This window comes from Pleurodeles waltl, chromosome 10 (genome assembly GCF_031143425.1).
Source record: "Pleurodeles waltl isolate 20211129_DDA chromosome 10, aPleWal1.hap1.20221129, whole genome shotgun sequence".
NCBI classification, from domain to species: Eukaryota; Metazoa; Chordata; class Amphibia; order Caudata; family Salamandridae; genus Pleurodeles; species Pleurodeles waltl.
The window spans coordinates 652,157,698-652,181,748 of record NC_090449.1 but is presented as its reverse complement, the minus strand read 5'-3'; the positions used below and the strand labels follow the sequence as shown (position 1 = coordinate 652,181,748).

Sequence of the window (24,051 nt, the reverse complement as noted above, 5' to 3'; positions counted from 1 at the left end):
TGGATGACAAGACTCTCAGGCGTGGGGTGTTGGGACAGGAATTTAGGGTGGTTCGGGCAGGCCGAAGGTGGCATGCAATAGTTCTGTTCACAGGAGCCCCTGTGCTGGGTTTGGACCAAGTACCCAAAAGGACATCTGTGAGGACTTAATTGAATGGAAAAGGGGCTCAGATGTGGAAGCCCTTGGCTGAAGCACCTCCGTCAGGAGAATGGACCTGACCTGTACAGTAAGTAGCTCAAGGTCAAGGACCTCAGCTGCGCCCTACTGACCACCATAGCATAAGTCACTCCTTCCGCCATAGCCACGGTAGGAGCAGACAGCATGCCAGCATCTGGAGAAATGTCCAGTCCACTGGCATCACCCAATTCCTGTGTGCAGTCCAAAGATGGGTCATCCTGGTATTCATAGGGGTCCAGGGACCCTCCAATCCTTCCTTCCCGAATTCGTACCCATAAGGAAGAGGGTCCAAATCCAACCGGGGTGAATACGCCCCATCTAAGACAGAGGTGGTGTCGGCTGACACCGTTCCAACTCGGAGTCGTCGGGGATAAGGATCGGGTCGACATGGGCACCACCGACATCGGGAGCATCAACAATCAAACATATGCCAGGGAAGGTCTCAGTCGTACGACTGGCATCAGTGCAGATCCGGAGAGGACCGCGGTGGCTGGAGCCGAAGCTGCCAGCGCGTAACCGGAAGGCCCCTCAACCAAACGCCTTGGGCCCGGAGGCGCCGTATCAGGATCGATCCGCCCAAAAATGATGCGCATGGCCTCATAAAACTCCTTTAATTGGGCGGGGTCACTCCGGCTCCTGGAAATTCAGGGAAGCGCTGAGCAGACCCAGAAGCAGGCTCCGAAGACAGAGGCCTCAAGCGTCAACACTCCTCCCGCGTCGCATCAGCCGAGCGACAGGGTGAATTCGAAGGGTGATCGCTTCGACAACTTCTTCTTCTTACCTGTGCAGGAAGACTTGGATGAAGAAGAATGGTGGTGTCTCTGCGAACAGTCTCGAGACCTTCACCTCGAGACCGGGACCTACACGGAGATGCGTGCAGAGCCACCATGAGCTTGAGGGACCACTCCCTCAAGGCCTTCGGGTGCATGGCCCGGCACTCGGAGCATGACTTTGGATCATGGTTGCGCTCCAAGCACCACAAACAGACCCGATACAAATTTGTTACCACCATCATGCAGTGATAGTCCTGGCACTGCTTAAAACCGGTCATTGGGGACATCTCGACGCAACAAAAACTTCAACAAAACGATCGAAGTCAGTCATTAAAGAAAGCAGGGTAGCACTCTCTGGATCAGCGCATGGCGAAGGAAGAAGAGAACTGACATCACTTGAGCTGAGGCAGCGTCTATGTACTACTCCCGATGTCATCACGGTGACTACGACGCCAACAAAGCCCATGGAGTCAATAGACAAGGGTATTGCTGAAAGAAAAAACCTCCGGATCCAGTCTGATGCCTGGGGGGAAATTCTAAGGTAAGGAATCTGCAACTAGAAGCATCTATCAGATAATGTACATAACCTTCTGGTGGTGGGTTAAGGCTGCCAAACTCCATGGCCTCATGAGTCACATTGCTTGATTGGGCATTTTGGGATCTGGGCTTCTGATTTGTCCTTGATTTTGAGTGAAAAGGTCTGGTCTGTAGGGGAGCTTCTCGTGTGAAACTACTGAGAGGTCTAGAAGTGCTAAGAAACAATGCTGACATGCCCAAGTGGGAGAGGGAGAGGGGGGGAAGAGAGAGAGAGAGAGGGAGAGGGGGGGGGGAAGAGAGAGAGAGCAAGAGGGAGAGGGAGAGGGGGGGGAAGAGAGAGAGAGCGGGAGAGGGGGGGAAGAGAGAGAGAGAGAGAGCGAGAGGGAGGGGGGGAAGAGAGAGAGAGAGAGAGAGAGAGAGAAAAGTGTAGGAAAATATCCCTTACCATCTCATCTATAGAGCATTGCCCTTGGATAGTCAGTGGAAACCTGAAGGCAAAGTTTGGGCATTTCGCGTTTTCTGCTGTGGCAAAAAGGTCTATTTGAGGGAACCCTTATTTTTGGAAGTAAGGTAGGAGGACTTCTGGGAGAAGTTCCCAATTGTGGACTTTCGCATCCTGCTGTGCAGGTCTGCAAAGTTGTTGTCTTTTCCCGGGAGGTATTCTGCTAATAGGTGAATGTTGTGATGTAGAACCCACTTACAGATGGTCTGAGACAGAAGTGATAGTTGTGGAAACCGTGTCCCTCCTTGTTTTTGTAGGTTACACATGGCTGTCATATTGACCGTCCGAACTAGGACAACCTTGAGAGTAAGGTGAGGAAGGAATGCTTTCAACATGCGGTGAACAGCTTGAAGCTCTGGGTAGTTTATGTAGAGACCTTGGTGTTTGGCATCCCAAACACCCAGCACTGCTAGGTCTAGTGGGTATCTCACCCATCCCGTCTGCGAAGCGTCTGTTGCAAGAGTGATGATGAACAGGGCTGAGGAAAGGCCACCCCAAACAGATTGTTGGTGTTCCACCACTGCAGAGAACAGGAAGTGTGCCAGTCTATCAGACTAGATCCTCCAATCGACCCTGTGATGAGACCACTGACAAGCTAGACATTCCTGTAACGGACACATATGTAAACATGCGTGGAGAAATATGGCAATGCAGAAAGCAATCATCCTTAGTAGACGCATAACCATCCTCACTGTGAGTTGCTGGTTTGTCTAAAACTGGAGAATGTTACTTGAAATTTTTGAACTTGTGCGTGATTGGGATAAACTAATCCTAATTGTAAATTTAAGATTGCTCCTAAATATAGATGAACCTGTAGTGGCTGTAGGTTAGCCACAGGGATATTGATAGAATACCCTAAGATGTGTAGAAGATCTGTTGTAATCTGAGTGTGTGGTTCGCACAGATGAGTGCAGGCTTTGATAAGCCAGTTGTCCAGGTAAGGGAATATGTGGACATTTTGTCGGTGTTGATGAGCTGCAACTACTGCTGGGCATTTAGTGAACACTCAATGCACAGCTGTTCCCCGGAAAGGCAGAACCTTGAATTGGTAATTGCCTTGTTGAAGAAGTGGAATGATGTCCTCTAGGGAGACCACTTAAAGTGTTCTGAAAGGGTGCATTTGTTTAAAGGCCCGATGTAGGATGCTGGCTCAGTTTATGGTGTAAACCTATAGTGTGGCACCTTATACTGAGTCCATGCAACCCTTAGTGATAGTGTTTAGGTGCCCAGATAGCAGAAGCTCTCCAGGGATAGCTGAGGCAAGCAGCTGAAGCTTATCCAGAAGGAATGTAAAGCACTTGCAATACCACAGTGGTCGACAGTAACTCACAAACAAGGAAGAACCACACATGTTGCAAAAATAAAGGATTTGTTATTACAGCACTAACTACTATAACTACTAGCCTAACATTGGTGTATCTCCCTTTGGAGATATCTACACACAATGTATAAATAAAATAACAAGCAGAAAATAGAAATAGCATAAAATATATTGGGCCCTATTCGGGGGGTGGAGGGGTCGGGTGAAATCATATACTAAGTAAGAGGAACCTACACCAGGAGATCCAGGTCCATAGGGGTGAATGAACATCAGAAACCCAAACTGAAGTCAATGGAGGCACTTTGGAGGTGCTCCAGTGGTGCAGGTGGCAATGCCTACCCTCCTAGAGGTGAAGTTAATGGAGGTCCGTGAAAGAAAAAGTCCAGCTGCGAGGTCCAGGAGCTGCAGAAGATCCTAGGTGTCGCTTACGAGCTGTCCCTCGATGGTCGTCGGATTGCAGGAGGATCAGAGACCAGCGAGGCCACCAACAAGCATTGGCAAATGTAAGCATGAGCTGTAGATGTATTTGCAAAGTTTTCGGGTCCAGCAAGGTCCAGGAGACTCAATCCTTGAGGGGGAGTCAGGGCTGGCCCTCAGAACACAGTAAAGCCACCAGAAGGCTTCGGAGCCCCCACGAGTGACACACAGGCGATGGACTCAGGGAGTCACAAGGAGGCCTCAGCAGCACAAAAAAATGGAAGCCCCACGTTGCAGGAGAGGAGTTGAGCTTCGAGTTCCAGGGTGCTAGAGGCTGGGGCTTCTTTGTGTCTGAAGATCTCCCAGAGGAAGAGCCAACAATTCTTGGCAAGAGCAACAGTTGCAACGCACAGTGTTTATAATCCAGTGGCAGGAGCAGGGACCCACCATCTCCCAAAATGGTCAAAAGACAAGCAGGACACCCAGGAGGCCACAGATCCACCACCAGTGATGCAGAGTCTTTCGATATCCGTGGGACAGCAGACCCCACCAGACGGTTGCCATGGTCTTGCGGTGCCAGCGGATGCAGGGAAGTGACTCCTTCACTCCAAGGGAAATGCTTTCGTGCTTACAGGAGCAAACAGAGTCCTTGTGACCCTGGAGGATGCACAGCCTTGGATGTTTCAGAATCCTTGCAGGATCCAGAGAAACAATGTTATAATGGGAGCCTTTCCATCAGAAGCAGGCGTGTTTCAGTTCTGAAGCAGGTGAGTTTCGGTTCCAAAGCAGGCCAGCAACGGTTCCAGAGGCCAGGAGGGGGGGGGAGGGTCCTGAACTGGTGCAAACCGGATTACGCAAGGAGGGCCCCAAATGTGCCCCTCAAAGCTGTCTGGTGGCACTCTACACATCCCACCCCAGCCCTTAGACACCGAATACACAGGGGGAGGTGGTCACACCTCTCCCTTGCAGGAAATCCTTAGTTCTGCCTCTCTGTCCTGAGCCAGGCTCACCAGCAGGAGGGCAGAACAGTGTCTGGGGTCAGCAGCAGCGTGGGCTGGCAGCTAGACCCCCGTAAGACTGCACAGGCAGAACTAGGGGAACATCTACGGAATCCCCAAAGGACATGGTATCAAGCAACTAACACTGGAATCTGTGTAGTTGCATGATTCAAACATGTTTGATACCTAACATGCTTAGGTTCAGAGAAGCCATTGTTTAGCTTGACCACTGCCAACTACATACCTTAAAATGGCTTCCCAGCAATTACAGAGTCCAGGAAAAGGGGCCTGGGGTTTGTTGGGGCACCCTGCTCAAGTAGGAGTATCCTCACATTTGGGGACATGCACTCTGTCCTTGGGCTGAAGGGTCTACCAGAGGGGTGGGGGCTTACAGTGTCTAAGTGCAACGACCAGGATATAAGGTAAGACTTATATCTTCAGTCAAAGATGCATGCACCATTTCACATAGGCTGCAATAGCATGCCTGCAGACACAGTTTGCATGGGCCCTCATGGGGAGCACAAGACATGCTGCAGCCCATGGGGGAGCCCTGATGTACCAATGCCCTGTGTACCCAAGTACCATATACTAGGGACTTACAAAGGTGCACCAGTATGCCGCTTGTGGGTGTAAAACAATAACAAGCAACCAAGTTTATAGGCGAGAGCACAGGCACTGGGGTCCTGATTAGCAGGATCCCAGTGAATGGCAGTCTTAACACACTGACATAAGGCAAAAAGTGGGGGTAACCATGCTGGGAAGATGGTACTTTCATACAATGACATCTGGGAGGGATGACCATATTGAAATACTCTGAAAGACTATAGAGATTTAATGGTATGAGATCTAGGATTGGCCTGAGTAATCCGTCCTTCTTTGGTATAAGGAAGTATAGGGAGGATACTGCTGACATTTGACATACTACAAATTAAGTTCACCATATGTACCACCATTTATATTATGACGACATATCCTTTTATTTCCAAACTCATATACTATCATTAACACACTAGGGCCATTACTAATTAATCTTCATCTCAATACAGAATGTGCTAATTCGATATATGCCTTCTTGACCCTTCTTTAATCATGTTATCATTACTCTGGTCAGTTCTCAATAATCTTATGAGATTATATCCTGGTATCTCAATTTGAGAGCAGTTATTTTCTCAGATTATCCTTATCTAAATTGTTTGCCTAAACACTGTTGTATTAATATCTCTACCATCCCCTTTCCAGCAGTAGGAGTTACCTTTGCTATACTATGCAACTGTCTTGTCACTAAATTTGGACAATTGAAATTAAGGCATTTTCTTAAATAACAGTGTCACAACCTTAACTCAGGATTACATACACGATGTACACTTTCGATTTGTCGGTCTCTTATGTAATTGCCATCATATCAACATGACCAATATGGCCGATGTTTTTTCCATTTCTTCGTTCTGTTTCCTCATTTTACATAGAACCATGAACATAGAAGTAGGACTTCATCCGATCAATGCCTCACTATGAAAAGAGTGAAGGGACTCACGCGAGCGCTACCCTCTCCCTGAACATAGCATGATAATCAAACTAGGACTTGGTCTATATCGTTATACTTCCTATATAAATAGTAATACAACCACACGCAGCTTTTGCCGCATTCAATATGGCGCCCATCTAGAATGCTGCGATTTCGACCCAAGGACTACCCCTAGGATTCTGGTACCATGATATCGGGTAAGGGATACCAGTCATAATACTAGTATCCCTTGGACCACACTGGGAATGTTTTTAAGACGTTTAATAACACCGTACTTGTTTGCCTCTGTCGATTTACGTCTGTGGATATAAATAGTACATGAGAGTATATCAGAAACAAGTCCATTTTCATTTTGTTTCATGATATTTTTCTTGACAATACCAAATAATAAAAAACAACACCTTCTGTCATTCTTATTTGGGGACATTAAATTATCTACAGTATATCCCTGTATATTTTTAGGTTGTTACTCTCTTTTAATAATTATGTACTTGCATAAGAAATGCCCCTGGACATGTACTGCTAATTAGACTACTACTAGGTCCTGCTCTACCTTTTTAACCATTTCAACAAGCAGTTAATCAGTCAGCAAATGTACATTAATTCTATCTTTTGTATTTAGATCATCTGCATTTAAAAATGAAATTAGTCTGATGAGTAATTCAATGCCTTGAAAAAGGCTTAGGTGAACACACCACAATGGGCGAAACAAGTGTCGGCTGTCTCTTCTTGTAACCTTCAGAATATTTCTTATGTCTGGAATTAATGAATGCACCTGAATCAAATACGTGGATCTGATGTATCATAGTCTGCATGCAATCGGACATTTTACTACAACTCTTAAAATGATCTAAGTGGGTTCTCAACTTTAGTACTTTCCGACGTTTGTTTTTTGGGGAAAACTGGTCCAAACCCCCACTTGATTACCCACTGTTCAAATCAACAAATCTGGGCATTTCTGAGGAAGGGAGAATTGGACCATGGTTATTTGTGTTTGACATTTGATGTGGTAAGGTGTAGGAAGTTGGCTCTGTATATAGTATCTCAAAGTGTGCACAGAGTCCAAGGGTTCCCCTTAGAGGTTGATAGCGGCAAAATTAGATAATACTAATGCTCTATTTTGTGGTAGTGTGGTCGAGCAGTAGGCTTATCAGAGGGTAGTGTTAAGCATTTGATGTACACACAGGAAATAAATGAGGAACACACACTCAAAGACTTCACTCCAGGCCAATATGTGTTATATAGAAAATATATTTTCATAATTTAGAACCACAAGATTCAAGATTTGAGTTAAGTACATAAAATGCAAGGTACTTCACACAGGTAAGTATAGAACTTTGATTTAAAACGGAAGTACACACAGTTTTGTTTAAAATGCCAATAACAGTTCCTTTAGGTTTGGTTAGGTTTCTCAGGTAAGTAAAGCACTTACACAGTCAGTCTCCTGGGCATAGGCAGCCCACTGTTGGGGGTTCAAGGTAACCCCAAAGCCACAGCACCAGTAACACAGGACCGGTGAGGTGCTGAGGTCAAAGGAGGGCCCAAAAACACATAGGCGTCTATGAAGAACAGGGGTTCTCCGGTCCCAGTCTGCTTGCAGGTAAGTCTGCGTTCTCGGGGGTGGCAGTGGAGGGGGAGGAGGACACAAGCCCACAAAACACACCCTCAGCAGCACAGGGAGGTCAGGTGCAGTAGGCAAAGCAGGTGTCGAGTTTGCTTTGCTATAGAAAGCAATGGAGGGACCTGGGGGTCACTTAGGCGATGCAGGCAGGGCACATAGGGGGCTTCTCGGGCCAGCCACCGACTGGGCTAGGATGAGGGCCACCTGCTGGTCACTCCTGCACTGGCAGGTGGGTTCCTCTCGGTCCTGGGGGCTGCGGGTGCAGTGCTTGGTCCAGGCATCGGGTCCTTGTTACCAGGCAGTCACGGTCAGGGGGAAACTCTGGATCCTCTCTGCAGGCGTCACTGTGGGGCTGCAGGGGGGGTCGACTCAGGGTGTCCACATCATTGGAGTCACCTGGGAGTCCTCTCTGCGGTGTTTGTTGTCCTGGACTTGAGCTGGGGCACTGTGTGAAGACTCATGCTTCTGGCATGAATTGAGAGTCTTTTTAAAGTTGTTTCAAAGTTGCAAAATTGTTGAAGTTTCTGAACAGTGACACTGTTCTCAGGAGTTTCTTGGCCATGTAGGTGTGGGGCAGTCCTCCGAGTCCTCAGAGGTCGCTGGTCCTGCTGAATGCATTGCTGTGCAGGTTTTTTGAGTCTGGACACAGGCCAGTAGGGCAGGGGACAAGTCAGTTGGTGTTTCGGTCGTCTCTGCGGGGCTTTCAAGTCAGCAGTCCTTTCTTCAGGTTGCAGGAATCGGATTTCCTGAGTTCAGGGTCACCCCTAAATACTACATTTAGGGGGGTGTTTAGGTCTGGGGGGGCAGCAGCCAATGACTACTGTCCTGGAGGGTGGCTACATCCACTTTGTGCCTCCTCCCTGAGGGAAGGGGGCACATCCCTATTCCTATTGGGGGAATCCTCCAAAACCAATATGGAGGATTTCTTAGGTCAGGGGTCACCTCAGCTCAGGACACCTAAGGGGCTGTCCTGACTGGTGGTGACTCCTCCTTGTATTTCTCATTACCTCCGCCGGACTTGCCGCCAAAAGTGGGGTCTGTGTCTGGAGGGGCATGTATCTCCACTAGCTGGGATGCCCTGGGGCACTGTAACAGACATGAGCCTTTGAGGCTCACCGCCAGGTGTTACACTTCCTGTAGGGGGAGGTGAGGAACACCTCCACCCAGTGCAGGCTTTGTTCCTGGCCATAGAGAGACAAAGGCACTCACCACATGTGGCCAGAAACCCATCAGGTTGTGTCAGGCTGTCAGGAACTGGTCAGCCTAACACTGGTGTTTGGACTAGTATACAGGGGGCATCTCTAAGATGCCCTCAGTGTGCATTTTTTTTAAAATCCCACACTGGCATCAGTGTGGATTTATTGTGCTGAGATGTTTGATACCAAACTTCCCAGACTTCAGTGTAGCCATTATGGAACTGTGAAGTTTGTGTTTGACAAACGTCCAGACCATATACTCTTTATCCTCTCTTTAACCTGTGGTATAGTGCACCCTGCCTTAGGGTTGTAAGGCCTGCTAGTAGGTGAGTACCCGTGGCTCGGAGGGCAGACCAGGGGGGATTAGAGGAGCACTAAAGGGGCCCCAAGTAGGCACCAATTCCACACCCTCAGCGGCACTGGGGCAGCTGGGTGCGCAGGGTGCAAAACGGGCATCTGGTTTCCAATGAAACTCTGAGGGGACTCAAAGGGTCACTCAGGCGCTGCAGGTGACGTCCAGGGGGGTGTCTCAGGCACACCTGCGGTCGGACAGGGAAGAGGGCCAACGGTTGATCGTTGCTGCACCGGATGCCAATTTCTCGGGGCTGCAGGTGCAGTGGGTCCTTTGGTGTTGGAACCTCGTCCAGGGCAGTTGGAGGGGGATGGTGTCCTCAGTATTCCCTCTGCAGGTGTCGTCTTGGAGGGCTGGAGAGGTCAACCCAGGGTGTGCACTTGGTCGTCGTCGCCTGGGGGTCGTCTCTGGTCGGTTGGGCTACCTGGACTCGGGCCGTCGGCGTTGGGTGCTGAGTGGTTAGGACTCACACTTCTGAAGTGAGGTGGGAGTCCTTCAGAAGAGGTTTCTTCTTCTGTTCTTCTTTGGACAGGGCCACTGTCCACGGGAGTTCTTGATCCTCTGTGATGCAGGTAGTCCTCTGGAGGTTTTTCAGAGATCGCTGAACCTGCAGGATCCGTCGCTTTTCTTCTGCAGGGCATTTGAGGCAGGAGAGAGGCATTTAGGGCTGGGAACCAAGTCAGTTGCTGTCTCCTTTCCTTCTCTACTGGGGTTTCCACTAAGCTGTACTTCTTTTTGTGAGGTTGTCTGGAATCGGACTAGCTAGGTTCAGGGGGACCTTAAATACAAAATGTAGGGGAGTTTTAGGGTTCGGAGGGCAGTAGCCAATGGCTACTGTCCCCGAGGGTGGCTACACCCTCCTGTGCCCACTCCCTTTGGGGAGGGGAGCACAGTCCTATCCCTGTTGGCCCTGTTCCTCCAAACCAAGATGGAGGATTCTGCAAAGAGGGAGTCACTTCAGCTCTGGACACCTTAGGGGTGGTCCTGGCTGAGGTGGTGGCTCGTTTTTCCTAATTATCCTTCTGGACTTGCTGCCTAAAGTGGGGCATTGTCCACTAGCTGGAGTGCCCTGGGGCATTGTAACATGAAGCCTGAGCCTTTGAGGCTCACTGCTAGGTGTTACAGTTCCTGCAGGGGGAGGTGTGAAGCACCTCCACCCATGCAGGCTTTGTTTCTGGCCTGAGAGTGCCCAAAGTCCCTCATCCCAGGGGGTCAGAAACTCTTCTTCTAGTGCCAGACTGGCACAGACCAGTCAGTCCTACACTAGAGGATTGGGTAAAATACAGAGAGCATTCTCTAAGATGCTCTGTGTGTGCATTTTTTAATGAATCCAACTCTGGCATCAGTGTGGGTTTATTATTCTGAGAAGTTTGATACCAAACTTCCTAGTATTCAGTGTAGCCATTATGGAACTGTGGAGTTCGTGTTTGACAAACTCCCAGACCATATACTTAATGTGGCCACACTGTACTTATAATGTCTAGCAATGGACTTAGACACTGTAGGGGCATACCTCCGGCGGTGGCGGACACCAGTGGACAAATCACGACAGATCTTCCGCCACCACCCATATCATCAGCGCCCTCCCTTCTGCTCCCCACCGAGTTTCCCGTGCCCGCCCACCCAGAAAGGTGGGTGTCTCCTTCGCCCTAGGCACCTCCTCCCCTGCCCCAGTCAGCCCTGCTGCCTTCACAGAGGAGGCTATTGACCTCCTGAGAACCATCTCTGTAGGGCAGACAACCATAGTCAATGCCATCCAGGGGCGAGCATCAGAGGTGCAGCAGATAAATGCCTATCTGGATGGCATTCACAGTGCAGTGTCTGCCCTACAGAGATCTTTTCAGGCTCTGGCCTCCTCTTGGACGGCAGCCAGTTTCCCTGGCCATTCCGTCCCCCCTCCAACCTACTCCCTTCACCCGTCCAAGGCACACATTCAGACATGCAGTCAAGCACATCAACACACAAGAAACACTTCCAAATACAAGCACCACACATCCCACCACAAGCATTCACACAGCCAACAGACACCTGCACACACAACAACATCCACTTCCCCCAGTGTGCCCGCCTCTTCCGCATCCCTGTCTGTCCCCTCTACATGCACACCCTCATGCACTGCACATTCACTCACCGTTACTGCTCCTCTTCCTGCACTCACCACAATAGCAGACAGCCATACATGCACCCCATACACCACACCTGCACTCACCACCTCCACTGTAGTTGACACATGCAGCACACTCACCCGACTTGCAGACACCCACCCAACATACATTCACACTAGCTGTCTGTCTTCTCCCACTGTGTCAACACCCCCCCACCTCCCAAAACACTCAAACGCATCAAGACACCCACCACACCACAGCATACTGAGCAGTCACCAGCACCCTCTACACGCACACCTACACCCCATAAATCAACTCCCTCTGCCTCCACTCCCACGCCCTCATCCACGTCCACCCCAATTGCTCCCAAAAAACATTTCCTCTCCCGTGTAGACATGTTCGAACCCACTGGCCCACCCAGTCTTGCCCCAAAACGTGCCCACCTCCTTGCCCTTTCCGCTCCTTCCACATCGCAGCCCACCCTGGCCCAGCCTTCCCATTCCCGTGCCCCTTCTCCAGTTAAGAAGAAGACCTGCTCAGAGCCTAAGGCATCCTGTTCTGCCAGAGCCAAACAGCCCCTTCAAAGGAGAAGCCCACCCCCATTTCCAACCTCCTCACGCAAGTCTAAGTCCCACCCCCGTTGTAAATCCCCACCCCCTCTGCCCCCATTCCGTGAGGTGCCCGGTTCCCCCTATGGTGCCCTGTTGAGTGGAGTACCCAGCACTTGTGGGAGTCAGGTGTGGCCAGCTGTGGCCAAGGACAATTGACTGTTTATGGACTGGCCATTGGCCTTGTTAGCATCATTTAGCTCACTGAGCTACTGAATAAAGTTTCTGTGTGGCCTGTGTTTGTGCTGCACGCAGTTCCACCCTGGTGTTTGTTTAAATAATTTATGGCTGTCGTGCTATTGTATGTCCTATGGCCAAGTCGCAGTGGCCTTCGGTCGGGTACATCCCTCTTGGTGTGGGGTGTCTGACTATTGCTGCTGGGAAGGGTTGGAGAGGGCTTTGCGCGGTGGGTGGAGTGGGTGGGTATGTAACTTTGCCCTTTCCTCCCTTGTTTTGTAGGTTGCGGTACTTACCGTTGTCGTCTTCGTCAGCAGTCTCGGCTGTGTAGATATATGGCAAGGAGCAAGGCTGGCATGATCTGCAGCTCTCTGTCCATGGCTGCCGCTGCACATTTTGTTGACCTCCGGTGGGTGTTTCCTTCTATTTGTTTCTTTTCCGCCTGGCTTTGTGTGGCAGTGGTTCCCGCCCCGGAACTGGCGGCGGAATGGTGGTTCATAATTTGATGGGCGGGTTGGGCCTTTCCGACGGCCTGTAGGCGGTCTCTGCCGTCGTCAGCGGGACTCCTTTCCTGGTGGTGGGTGGTGTGCAGGATGCATGAGTTTCGCTTGGTTCATTATTTGGTGGTCCTGACCGCTCCTCTGTTGGCGGTTTCTACCACCACCGCTGCGGAACGGGCATCCATGTTCATAATGAGGGCCACAGTCTGGACCCAGTAAGCCTTCAGTGGGGATATTGGTCCCTTGCACACTGAAAAAACAACTTGGAAGTATTCGTCATTGACAAAAGAGGGAGCATATCTCCAGATCTACATACAAAAGTAATCAACCTTGATGAGCAGGGGTAGCAATTACATGAGGCTCTGCTCCACCACTGGACGTAACTAAGTCAATGTGGAGCTGCACGTGGCTACCTAGTGGCAGACAGAAAAACTGTTGTGAAAACTTCTGGATCCAGTCTGCTGCTTGGGGGATATTCTAAAGGTGAAGAACCTACAGACTGAAGAATCCATCAGAAAATATGTATTACATAATGCACTATTGAGCTCATGGTCTTTAATTTAATTAGGTACAAATTATGACAAGTAAACTGATAATCCAATTGTTACAGTAGTCCAAACGTAAATACACAAATGCCTTTAAATTGTTCAGAAATAAAATTCTGTCCAATATATTGACATCATTATGAATAGTTGAGATGAGGCACTTCAAAATGCAGAGCTTTCTACATAGCTAGCATTTCTACTAATGTCAACATAGCATTGCAATATACACAAACACATGCAAAAGTAAAAAAGCAAAAACTATTTGAAAATAAAACTACAGCGAAAACAGAAGGTCGAAACACTAAACTGACAGTGAGACCAGACGGCTTCCTCAGGAAAAAAGTTAACTGATAATACTCACATGTCGTGGTTTTATATGACCTTGACGCTGGGGGAACTGCATTCGATTAGTGTTTTGCTGTTGTTGTGCAGCCTGTATGTGAGGTCTGAAAGGAGATAATGAAACGGGCAAAAGTGGCTGTGGGGGACCTGCAAGATGATGATGATGATGCGGTGGTGTGGGCGGTGGTGGGTGATGCAAGAGACCCTAAAATGGAAAAACACAAAAAAAATAGTTCAATTTGTTCCATCCTAAAATTTCATTTGTCAGCTATACTATTTCATCATCATGGATAATAATATTTAGGAAGGAAAATTAAGTGGTTCTAACAACCTGGCTCTCTACATAGTGCACTAAAATGAAGTACACTCTGCAGAGAGTCAAGTGGATCCCCAAAGGTTTGCATTGGCAGAAATAGATAAGTCTAGTGCTCCTTCTGAGGTAGTGTGGGCAAGCAGTTAGCTTATCAAGGAGTCATGTTAAGCATTTGTTGTACCCACAGAGTCAATAAATGAGACACACATACAAAGAATAAAAATACATTTGAGACCAATCTAAAAAAATAACAATTTATTTTATATATGCTTTGAACCAAAGAAGTAAGATATAAGGTAAGCTGTTTTTCTATTAAAAATATTTTGCTGTTTCAAAATAAATCGACAGTTCAATTTTCAAAGTCTTTAATGTTAACCTATAGGAGGAAAACAGGAATGCAGATTCACAGATAAGTACACTGTATGAAAGTACCCCTTTTGGCATGGTTACTCCCTCCCTTTTTGCCTGATATTGATGCTGACTTGACAGAGTTTGCTGGGATCCTGCTAACCAGACCCCAGCACTAGTTCTTTCCCACAACTGTACCACTGTTTCCACAATTGGCACACTTGGCACACAGTTAAGCCCTTTGTAAAAGGTACCCATGGTACCAAGGGCCCTGTGACTAGGGAAGATCCCCCACTTTCAGGGTGCCATTCCCACAAACTACTTCCTGTGACATAGGTAAGTCACCCCTCTAGCAGGCCTTACAGCCTTAAGGCAGGGTACACTATACAACAGGTGAGGGTGTAGTTGCATGAGCAATATGTCCCTACGCGGTCTAAGTCCATTTTTAGACATTGTAAGTGCAGTGTGGCCATACTGAGTTATGGTCTTGGAGTTTGTCATTACGAACTTCACAGCTCCATAAATGGTTTCACTGAAGTATGGTTTCAAACGTCTCAGCACAATAAACCCACTGATGCCAGTGTTGGATTTATTGAAAAATGCACCCAGAGGGCATCTTAGAGATGCCCCTTGTATTTTATCCAAACGCCTAGTGCAGAAATGACTGGTTTGTGCCAGTCTGCCACTTCTAGACAAGTTTCTGACCACATAGGGTGAGAGCATTTGTGCCCTCTGTGGCCAGAAACAAAGCCTGCACTAGGTGGAGGTGCTTGACACCTCCCCCCCTGCAGAAACTGTATTACTTGGCAGAAAGCCTAAAAAAACTCAGACCTCTTGTTACAGTGCCCCAGGGCACTCCAGATAGTGGAGCTGCCCACCCCCCAGACAAAGCCCTACTTTTGGCGGCAAATCCGGCGGGAAAGTTAGGGAAAACTAGGAGGCGTGACCACTTCAGCTAGGACCACCCATAAGGTGTCCAGAGCTTAAGTGACCCCCTCCTTGCAAAATCCTCCATATTGGTTTGGAGGACAGGGACCAATAGGGTTAGGTCTGTGTCCCCCTCGCCAAAGGGAATGGACACCGGAAAGGGAGCACTCACCCTCAGGGACAGTAGACATTGGCTACTACCCTCTGGCCCCTTTGACGCCCATAAATCCAGGATTTAAGACCTCCCCTGAACCTAACATCAGATTCCTGGCGACCTCAAGAAGAAAGAAGAAGGACTGCTAAGCTGACACCCAGCAGAGAAGAATGAAGACACATATTGGCTTGGCCCAAGACCTACAGGCCCGTCTCCAGCTTCTGATGCCCTGCTACAAAAATGCGACACATTCTGCAGGACCTGCAACCTCTTAAAAGCCTCAAGCGGACTGCCTGCAACCCAGAGGACTAAGATCTCCTGTGGATAACAGCCCCGTCCAAAACGCAACTCTAGCAAAGGACTCCAGAACCGGCCCAGATCCGCAAGTCCTGCCCACTCTGCACCAGAAGCCCACGGCACGTGTCCAGGTGGCCCAACCGACTAGGGCTGGTCCCAAGGTGATTTTGACAGTGTCCACCCTGGGCTGACCCCTCCTGTCCAACACGACAACACCTGCAGCCTAAATCCGAAGGACTCCGCCTGATCACGAGAGAACCGGATGAAGATTCCGGACGCCTAAAGGTACCCCTGCACCCGCAGCCCTCTGGTTTGGGGTATCTGACCACCGGTCCAGCAACGTTCAGCAGGCTGCCCCTCTTGTCCAGCCTGTGGGTTTCCAGAAACGACCCCTCCTGGACCTAGCCTGCAGCATCTTTGTGACCCCACCCCCTTCCTCCAAAAGTTCCACCTATTGAAAAGCATTGGGAGGCCGACGGTAAGTTTTCACCCTGCACCCAGCCGCCCCTGTGACGCTGAGGATGTCTGTTTGGTGCTGAGCTGTGCCCCCCCCAACCACTGGTGCTCACCTAAACCCCCCTGATCTGTCCTCCGAAGACGCAGGTACTTACCTGCAAGCAGGCCTGATTGCAAGTCCCCCTGAAGTCTCCATAGGACTTAATTTTAAGTCGTTCATCACCTTTGACCTCTGCCCCCAGCCGGCCCTGTGTTGCTGGTGGTGAGTGTTTGTGGTTAACTTGAACCCCAACATGTGGACATCCTAACACCCGGAGACTGGAACTGTAAATCTGATACTCACCTCAAAAACTGTACTAACATTTCTTTCCCCCAGAACGGTCTTTGAAAATTGAGGTCAACTTTTAAAACAGAAATTTGCCATTTTCTTGAAAACCGTTTGTAGGAAGTTGGGTCTGTATATACTATCTCAAAGTAAGAGATAGTGTGCACAGAGTCCAAGGGTTCCCCTTAGAGGTTGATAGTGGCAAAATTAGGCAATAGTAATGCTCTATTTTGTGGTAGTGTGGTCGAGTAGGATGCTTATCAGAGTGTTAAGCATTTTTTGTACACACACAGGCAATAAATGAGGAACACACACTCAGACTTAACTCCAGGCCAATAGGTTTTATATAGAAAAATATTTTCTTAATTTATTTTAGAACCACAAGATTTAAGATTTGAGGTAAGTACATAAAATGCAAGGTACTTCACACACAGGTAAGTATATAACTTTAATTTAAAACAGTAGTACACACAGTTTTGGTTAAAATGGCAATAAGCTAATTTAAAAGTGGACAGTGCAAAAATCAACAGTTCCTGGGGGAGGTAAGTATGGTTAGGTTTCTCGGGTAAGTAGAGCACTTTCACAGTCAGTCTCCTGGGCATAGGCAGCCCACCGTTGGGGTTTCAAGGCAACCCCAAAGCCAAAGCACCAGTAACACAGGGCCGGTCAGGTGCAGAGGTCAAAGGGGGCCCACAACACATAGGCACCTATGAAGAACAGGGGTGCTCCAGTCCTAGTCTGCTTACAGGTAAATACCTGCGTCCTTGAGGAGCAGACAAGGAAGGTTTTGTAGAGCATGGGGGGGGGCCAAGCCCACAAAACACAGCCTCAGTGGCACAGGGGCAGCCGGGTGCAGTAGGCAAAGTAGGCGTGGGATTTGCTATTGAAAGCAATGGAGGGACCCGGGGTCACTTAGGTGATTCAGGCAGGGCACAGGGGGGCTTCTCGGGCAATCCACCGACTGGGCTAGGATGAGGGCCGCCTGCTGGTCACTCCTGCACTAGTAGGTGGTTCCTCTCAGTCCTGGGGGCTGCGGGTGCAGTACTTGGTCCAGGCGTCGGGTTCCTTTGTTACCAGGCAGTCGTGGTCAGGGGGAGCCTCTGTATTCTCTCTGCAGGCGTCGCTGTGGGAGTCCAGGGGGGGGGGGGCGCCTCAGGGTGTCCACGTCATTGGAGTCGCCTGGGAGCCTCTCTGCGGTGTTGGTTTCTCCAAACTCAAGCTGAGGGGGTTGGGTGCAGATTGTGAAGTCTCACGCTTCCGGCGAGAAGGGAGAGTCTCTTTAAAAGTTACTTCTTTGTTGCAAAGTTGTTGCAGGTTCTGAACAGTGCTGCTGTTCTCTGGAGTTTCTTGGTCCTTTAGGTTCAGGGCAGTCGTCTGATTCCTCAGAGGTCGCTGGTCCCGGTCAGATGCGTCGCTGTGCAGGTTCTTTGAGTCTGGAAACAGGCCGATAGGCCTGGGGTCAAGTCAGTTGGTGTCTCTGTCATCTCTGTGGGGCTTTCAGGTCAGCAGTCCTTCTTTCTTCAGGTAGCAGAAATCTGATTTCCTGGGTTCAGGGTCACCCCTAAATACTTAATTTAGGGGTGTGTTTAGGTCTGGGGGCAGTATCCAGGAAGCGGGCATCTCTACAAGCTAGAGTGCCCTGGGGCACTGTAACACGAAGCCTGAGCCTTTGAGACTCACTGCTGGGTGTTACAGTTCCTGCAGGGGGGTGCACCTAGTGCAGGCTTTGTTTCTGGCCTCAGAGAGCACAAAGGCTCTCACCCTTGGGGTTCAGAAACTCGTTTCAGTGGCAGGCTGGCACAGACCAGTCAGTTCTGCACTGAAGGATTGGGTAAAATACAGGGGGCATCTCTAAGATGCCCTCTGCTTGCATTTTTTAAAATAAATCCAGCACTGGCATCAGTGTGGGTTTATTATTCTGAGAAGTTTGATACCAAACTTCCCAGTATTCAGTGTCGCCATTATGGAGCTGTGGAGTTCGTTTTGACAAACTCCTAGGCCATATACTTAATATGGCATCACTGTACTTACAATGTCTAAGAATAGACTTAGACATTGTAGTTGCATATTGCTCATTGCTATAGTGACCCCTGCCTTAGGCCTGCAAGGCCTGCTAGAGGGGTGACTTACCTATGCCACAGGCAGTATTTTGTGTGCACGGCATCCTGAGGGGGATGCCATGTCGACTTTGCCTTTTTCTCCCCACCAACACACACAATCTGCAATGGCAGTGTGCATGTGTTAGGTGAGGGGTCCCTCAGGGTGGCAACAACACATGCTGCAGCCCTTAGGGACCTTTCCTGGTCACAGGGCCCATGGTACCACTGGTACCGTTTACAAGGGACTTATCTGTGTGCCAGGAGTGTGGCAATTGTGGAAACAATGGTACATATTTAGTGAAAGAACACTGGCGCTGGGGCCTGGTTAGCAGGGTCCCAGCATACTTCTCAGTCAAGTCAGCATCAAGATCAGGCAAAAAGTGGGGGGTAACTACAACAGGGAGCCATTTTTCTACAAGAGGCATATCTGCTCATGCAGATATACCCTCAAATGTGATATAATGCACCCTGCATTAGGGATGTAAGGCCTGCTACAGGGGTGACATATATATATTGCATGCAGTGTTAGGAGACTTGGCACACAGGCTATGTTTTCACTTTTGTCTGCATCAAGACACGCAGCCTGCAATGGTAGCCTGTCATGTGCTTGTTGAGAGGTCCCTTAGGGTGGCACAATTCGTGCTGCAGCCCTTAGGGACCCTCTTTAGGGACCCCAGGCCTAGGCACAAGAGCTACCATTTACTAGGGACTTAAAGAGGGTGCTTAAGGTTTTGCCAACTGGGGAAACAACTGTCAGTTTTGGGCAAGAGATCTGGCTCTGGAGACCAGGTTAGCAGGAACCCAGTGCACTTTCAGTCTAAATAATATCAGATACCAAGCAAAAAGTGGGGGGTAACCATGTCAAAAGAGGCACATTCCTACAGGGGTATAAAGGCTTTTAATGGCAGTTGGATTGCTTGGAGCTCCAACAGGTTGATGTGGAGTCCAGATTCTAATGGAGACCCGTGTCCTGATCTCCACCTCTCCAAGATGGCCACTTCATTCCAGGAGTGACACATCTGTCACCATTGTGAGATATGGCTGGGGAAGGGAAAGGAGTCTGCTTTTGACCCATTCATGGTCCATCAGCCACAACTGCAAACCTTTTGCAGTGACCTCTGAGATCTGGGCCATGTCGGAGATATTCCCCTGCTGCTGCTGCTACTGGAACTTTAGGTCCCAGTGAAGAGCCAGCATATCCCAAAAGACATGCATCACTAGGAAAAGGCATGCATCACTAGCAGGATGCAGGAGGCCATGAGGCACAGCAGTATCAAAGTCAGCCACACCAAAACCCACACTAGAAGCTGAACTATCGGAATCATTGCCTGAATATTCCTGGTTTCCTATTCAGGAGGATAAGCCCGAAACTGCACTGAGTCCAGAACAGCTCTGATGAAAGGGAGCATCTGAGAAGGGATCAGGTGTAACTTTAGCATGTGGTTAGTGAACCCCAGTGAGTGCAGGAGGTCAGCAGTAGTCTGGAGGTGGGAGACAACCACCTGAAACGAGCCCGCCTTCAGCAGCCAGTCATCAAGCTAAGGAAAATCTGGTATCCCTGATCTCCGCAGATTCACAGCAATCACCACCGTCACCTTGGTAAATACACAAGGGGTGTTGGTAAGGCCAAAGGCAAGCACGGCAGACTGAAAGTACTTGTGACCTACCATGAACCACAGGCAACGTCTGTAGGCGGGCAGGATTGGAATGTGGAAGTATGAGTCTTTTAAGGCCAAAACTACCTTCAAGTCTCCCAGGTCCAAGGCAGACAGGATTTGAGCAAGCATGAGTAGTCTGAATTTCTACTTTTTCAGGAAGAAATTGAGGAGACCGGTTTTGAACAGGAATCTTGCTCTTTATATAGTTGACCAAAAAGTGGTAAACTGTGCAAAGAGTACAGGCGAATCCCAAAGGCATAACAGAGACACAAATGACACCCCAAATGCTCTCTTTTGTGGTATTGTGGGAGAGCAGTTAGGCATATCAGAGGACAGTGCTAAGAATGTATTGCACACACATAGGCATTACGTGAGACACACACTCAATAAAGAAATCCAACACCAGTTTCTAAAAATAATATATACCTTTATAAAAATTTAGATACAATGATCATTGGAATCAGGTACGTTCTTTTCTAGTTATGAATTTAGTTTTCAAAAGTTGACTGCATTTTTTTGGAGCAGTAATGCTATCCTATGGGGGGCGGGGGACCATATACTGCATACAAGTACTTAGCAGTGACATACAGGACAAAGTTTTGGAGTTAAGGTAAGCATTGAGCAAGGTCCAAGGCAGCACCAACAGGACAACTCAGGAGGCACTGGTGCATCCAGGTACAGAGGTGTGTTACAGCATCCGGTATCCCATTCACTTCACAGGGGAACAGTCTGGTTGGGAAGTCGCTGCAAACTGGGACAGGACGGCCAGTCCAGGGGTACCCACCGGGGGTGGGAGGGAGGAGGGGGTGTTCTTGACCCTTGATGTCCGCTGGCACGTAAAGAAACACACTGGTCCACTTCTCGGGCTGTGGGGCTTGAATGCAGTGGTGTCTTTTGGGGTCGGTCCGGTACTGGAGTTACTAGCAATTAGAGAGGACCTGCAGAAAGAGGCTGCAGGTGGCGACAAAGTCCAGTCTGGCGAAACCCAAGGATGGGCCCAGGTCCAGAGGGTCTCAGGACCCCATGGGCACCAACAACTCCCGTGGACTCGGGCTGTGGGGCTCGGGTGCAGAGGTGCTTTGAGGCAGCAGGTCCCGGTGGTCAGGGACTTGCTCTGGGTCTTGATGACCAGAAGAGGAGAGGAAACAGGGCAGTGGGGCCACTCTCCTGAATGGCTTTGTCGATCCTGACATTCCTCTATGGTAGATCTGCAATGTGCTGTTGGAGTCCAGACTAGAACATCAACAAAGCTTGGTTGCTGTAAGGGGTCCAGTACTCCAGGTACAGTGAGCCTCTGAGTGAGTTCAGCATCTCAGAACTTCGGTAAAGTGGTGGGGCTAACCTCCTGGGCTCCAAACAGACTTCTACTGGCTTGTTGATCCCGTGGGGGGCCTGAAAGCCAACTGGGCAGAGTACCGGACTTTACAAGCGGTGCCTGCAGATGCAGGGAAGCAGCTCCTCTGCTACTAGGGAGATTCTTCTGGCGATTTGTGAAGTACTGGCCGCTCTCTGGGATTATTGGAATCTGCACAGTGGCAGGACAGATCAATTGCTCCACAAGGGTCGGATATAGAAGGCAGGCTGGCTTGGTTGCCGCCAAGTCAGTTGTGCTACTCTTGTAAGCAGTCTTATTGGTCCACTTTTTTTGTGTCCAGCAGAGATCTGAAAATCTGGCATCAGTGGGACCCCTAAATACTCAATTTAGGGGCATTAAGGGTAGAGGGTATATCAGCCAATGAGCTACTTACTCCTGGGGTCACTACACCCCCTATGATGACCACCTGCTTTGGGGAGTGGGCATCACCCTGTCCCAGAGGTCCTAATTCACCCACACACAAGATAGCATAATTCCTAATGTCTTCACTTCAGGCTGGTCACCATCGAGGTGTGTGCAGCTTGCAAATGCAACAAGCCTCTTTAATAGCTATTTTTCCTGCCTATTCAGGTGCCAATTGGGCCCTGTGTCAGGGAGAATATCATCTCCTCACCTCTGAAGGAAGTCAGATATGCATACCAAAGGCTCTTTGAAGCTCCCTTGTCTTGGAATGCAGATTTGCAAGACATCCTGTTACGAGGGTTATGCAATACCCCTGCAAGAGCTGGCTTTGTTCCTGACTGCCCAAGAGCAAGAGCTCTCACCCTTGGGGTCAAATCTTTGTCTGTTGGTGCAGACTGGTGAAAAACAGTCAGTCAGCACACCAGCAGTTGGTAGTTTTTTAAGGGGGCGCCCTCTAAGGTGCCCTCTGGGTGCATGTATTAATAAATCTCTCACTGGAATCAGTGAGGGTTTATTAATACAAGATAATTGATAGCAAACATCTGTTGTTTCAGTGAAGTCATAATGTACCTAGGGGAACTCTTACTGACCAGTGTCCTGCACATGTACTTAAAAGGCTTCCTTGTTCACTTACTAAGTATAAGGATTGACAAAGACATAGCAGGAGCATATCCGCTCAGGCAGAGTTGTCCTGATCTGTAACATAATGCACCCTGCCTTAGGGCTGTTAGACCTGCTGTAGGGGTGGCTTACAAAAATTACAGGCAGTGTTCGGGGACATGGCACACAAGTGTGTCTCATGTTGTGTTCTCACTTTTCAAAGCACCTTATCATGCAATCTACAGTGGCAGTCCATATGAGTTTGGTGGTGTGTCCCTTAGAGTGGTACAAGTTATGCTGCAGCACTTAGGGAACCCTGTTTAGTACTAATGACTCAGGTAGCAGAGGCACCTCTTACTAAGGACATTCAGAGGTTCTAAAGGCCTAGGCACTTCTAGATCAAGTGAACAGTGGTCTTGTTTTTGGGGAAGGAACACTGGCACAGGGACTTAGTTAGCAGGAACCCAGTGAACTTCAGTTGAAGTTGCATCAAAAACAAGACAAAAAGTGTGAAAGTGGGGGGGGTGCTTCTGCAACCACAACTCAGTTTCCTACAGATGACTTCTAACCTCCCTAGGCACAGGAAAGTAGCATAATTAACCACAACCTACTTCTTACGCCAGCACCCTCTCTATGGTCTTGGCCGTAGCTCTGCTATCCTTGAAGTGCTCCAGCGCTGAGTCCGCCTTGTCTCCTAAGAGATGGGAGCCATCAAAGGGGATGTCCATAAGCAAGGCTTGAACATCCCCCGAAAAACGAGCCAGGCTTGGCACCTAAGGGCTAAAGACGATGAAACTGTTTGCCTAGTGAGTCAGTTGTGTCCAGTCCACAACGTATAGTGAATAGCCATAGCATGGGTGTAAGGAAATGGCTCCCTGTTGCAGTTACCCCCCACTTTTTGCCTGATACGGATGCTGACTTGACTGAGAAGTGTGCTGGGACCCTGCTAACCAGGCCCCGGCACCAGTGTTCTTTCACCTAAAATGTACCATTGTTTCCACAATTGGCACACCTCTGACACACAGATAAATCCCTTGTAAAAGGTACCAGTGGTACCAAGGGCCCTGTGACCAGGGAAGGTCCCTAAGGGCTTCAGCATGTGTTGTGCCACCCTAAGGGACCCCTCACCCCAACACATGCACACTGCCATTGCAGATTGTGTGTGTTGGTGTAGAGAAAAAGGCAAAGCCGACATGGCATCCTCCTCAGGATGCCATGCGTACAAAATACTGCCTGTGGCATAGGTAAGTCACCCCTCTAGCAGGCCTTACAGCCCTAAGGCAGGGTGCACTATACCACAGGAGAGGGCATAGCTGCATGAGCAATATGCCCCTACAGTGTCTAAGTCTATTCTCAGTACAGTTGTGGCCAAATTAAGTATATGGTCTGGGAGTTTGTCAA

The 24,051-nt window shown here is 49.1% G+C and overlaps 1 protein-coding gene across 2 annotated transcripts in view; it reads right to left on the bottom strand.

Annotated features, from left to right (window-relative positions):
- Positions 1-24,051, bottom strand: part of RBM33 (RNA binding motif protein 33) — a 739,069-nt gene that overhangs the window by 374,954 nt on the left and 340,064 nt on the right. For both annotated transcript variants that reach the window (XM_069211143.1, XM_069211144.1), the window contains exon 13: positions 13,716-13,901. In XM_069211143.1, the coding sequence (XP_069067244.1) occupies positions 13,716-13,901 (186 nt within the window). The remainder of the gene's footprint in view (positions 1-13,715; positions 13,902-24,051) is intronic.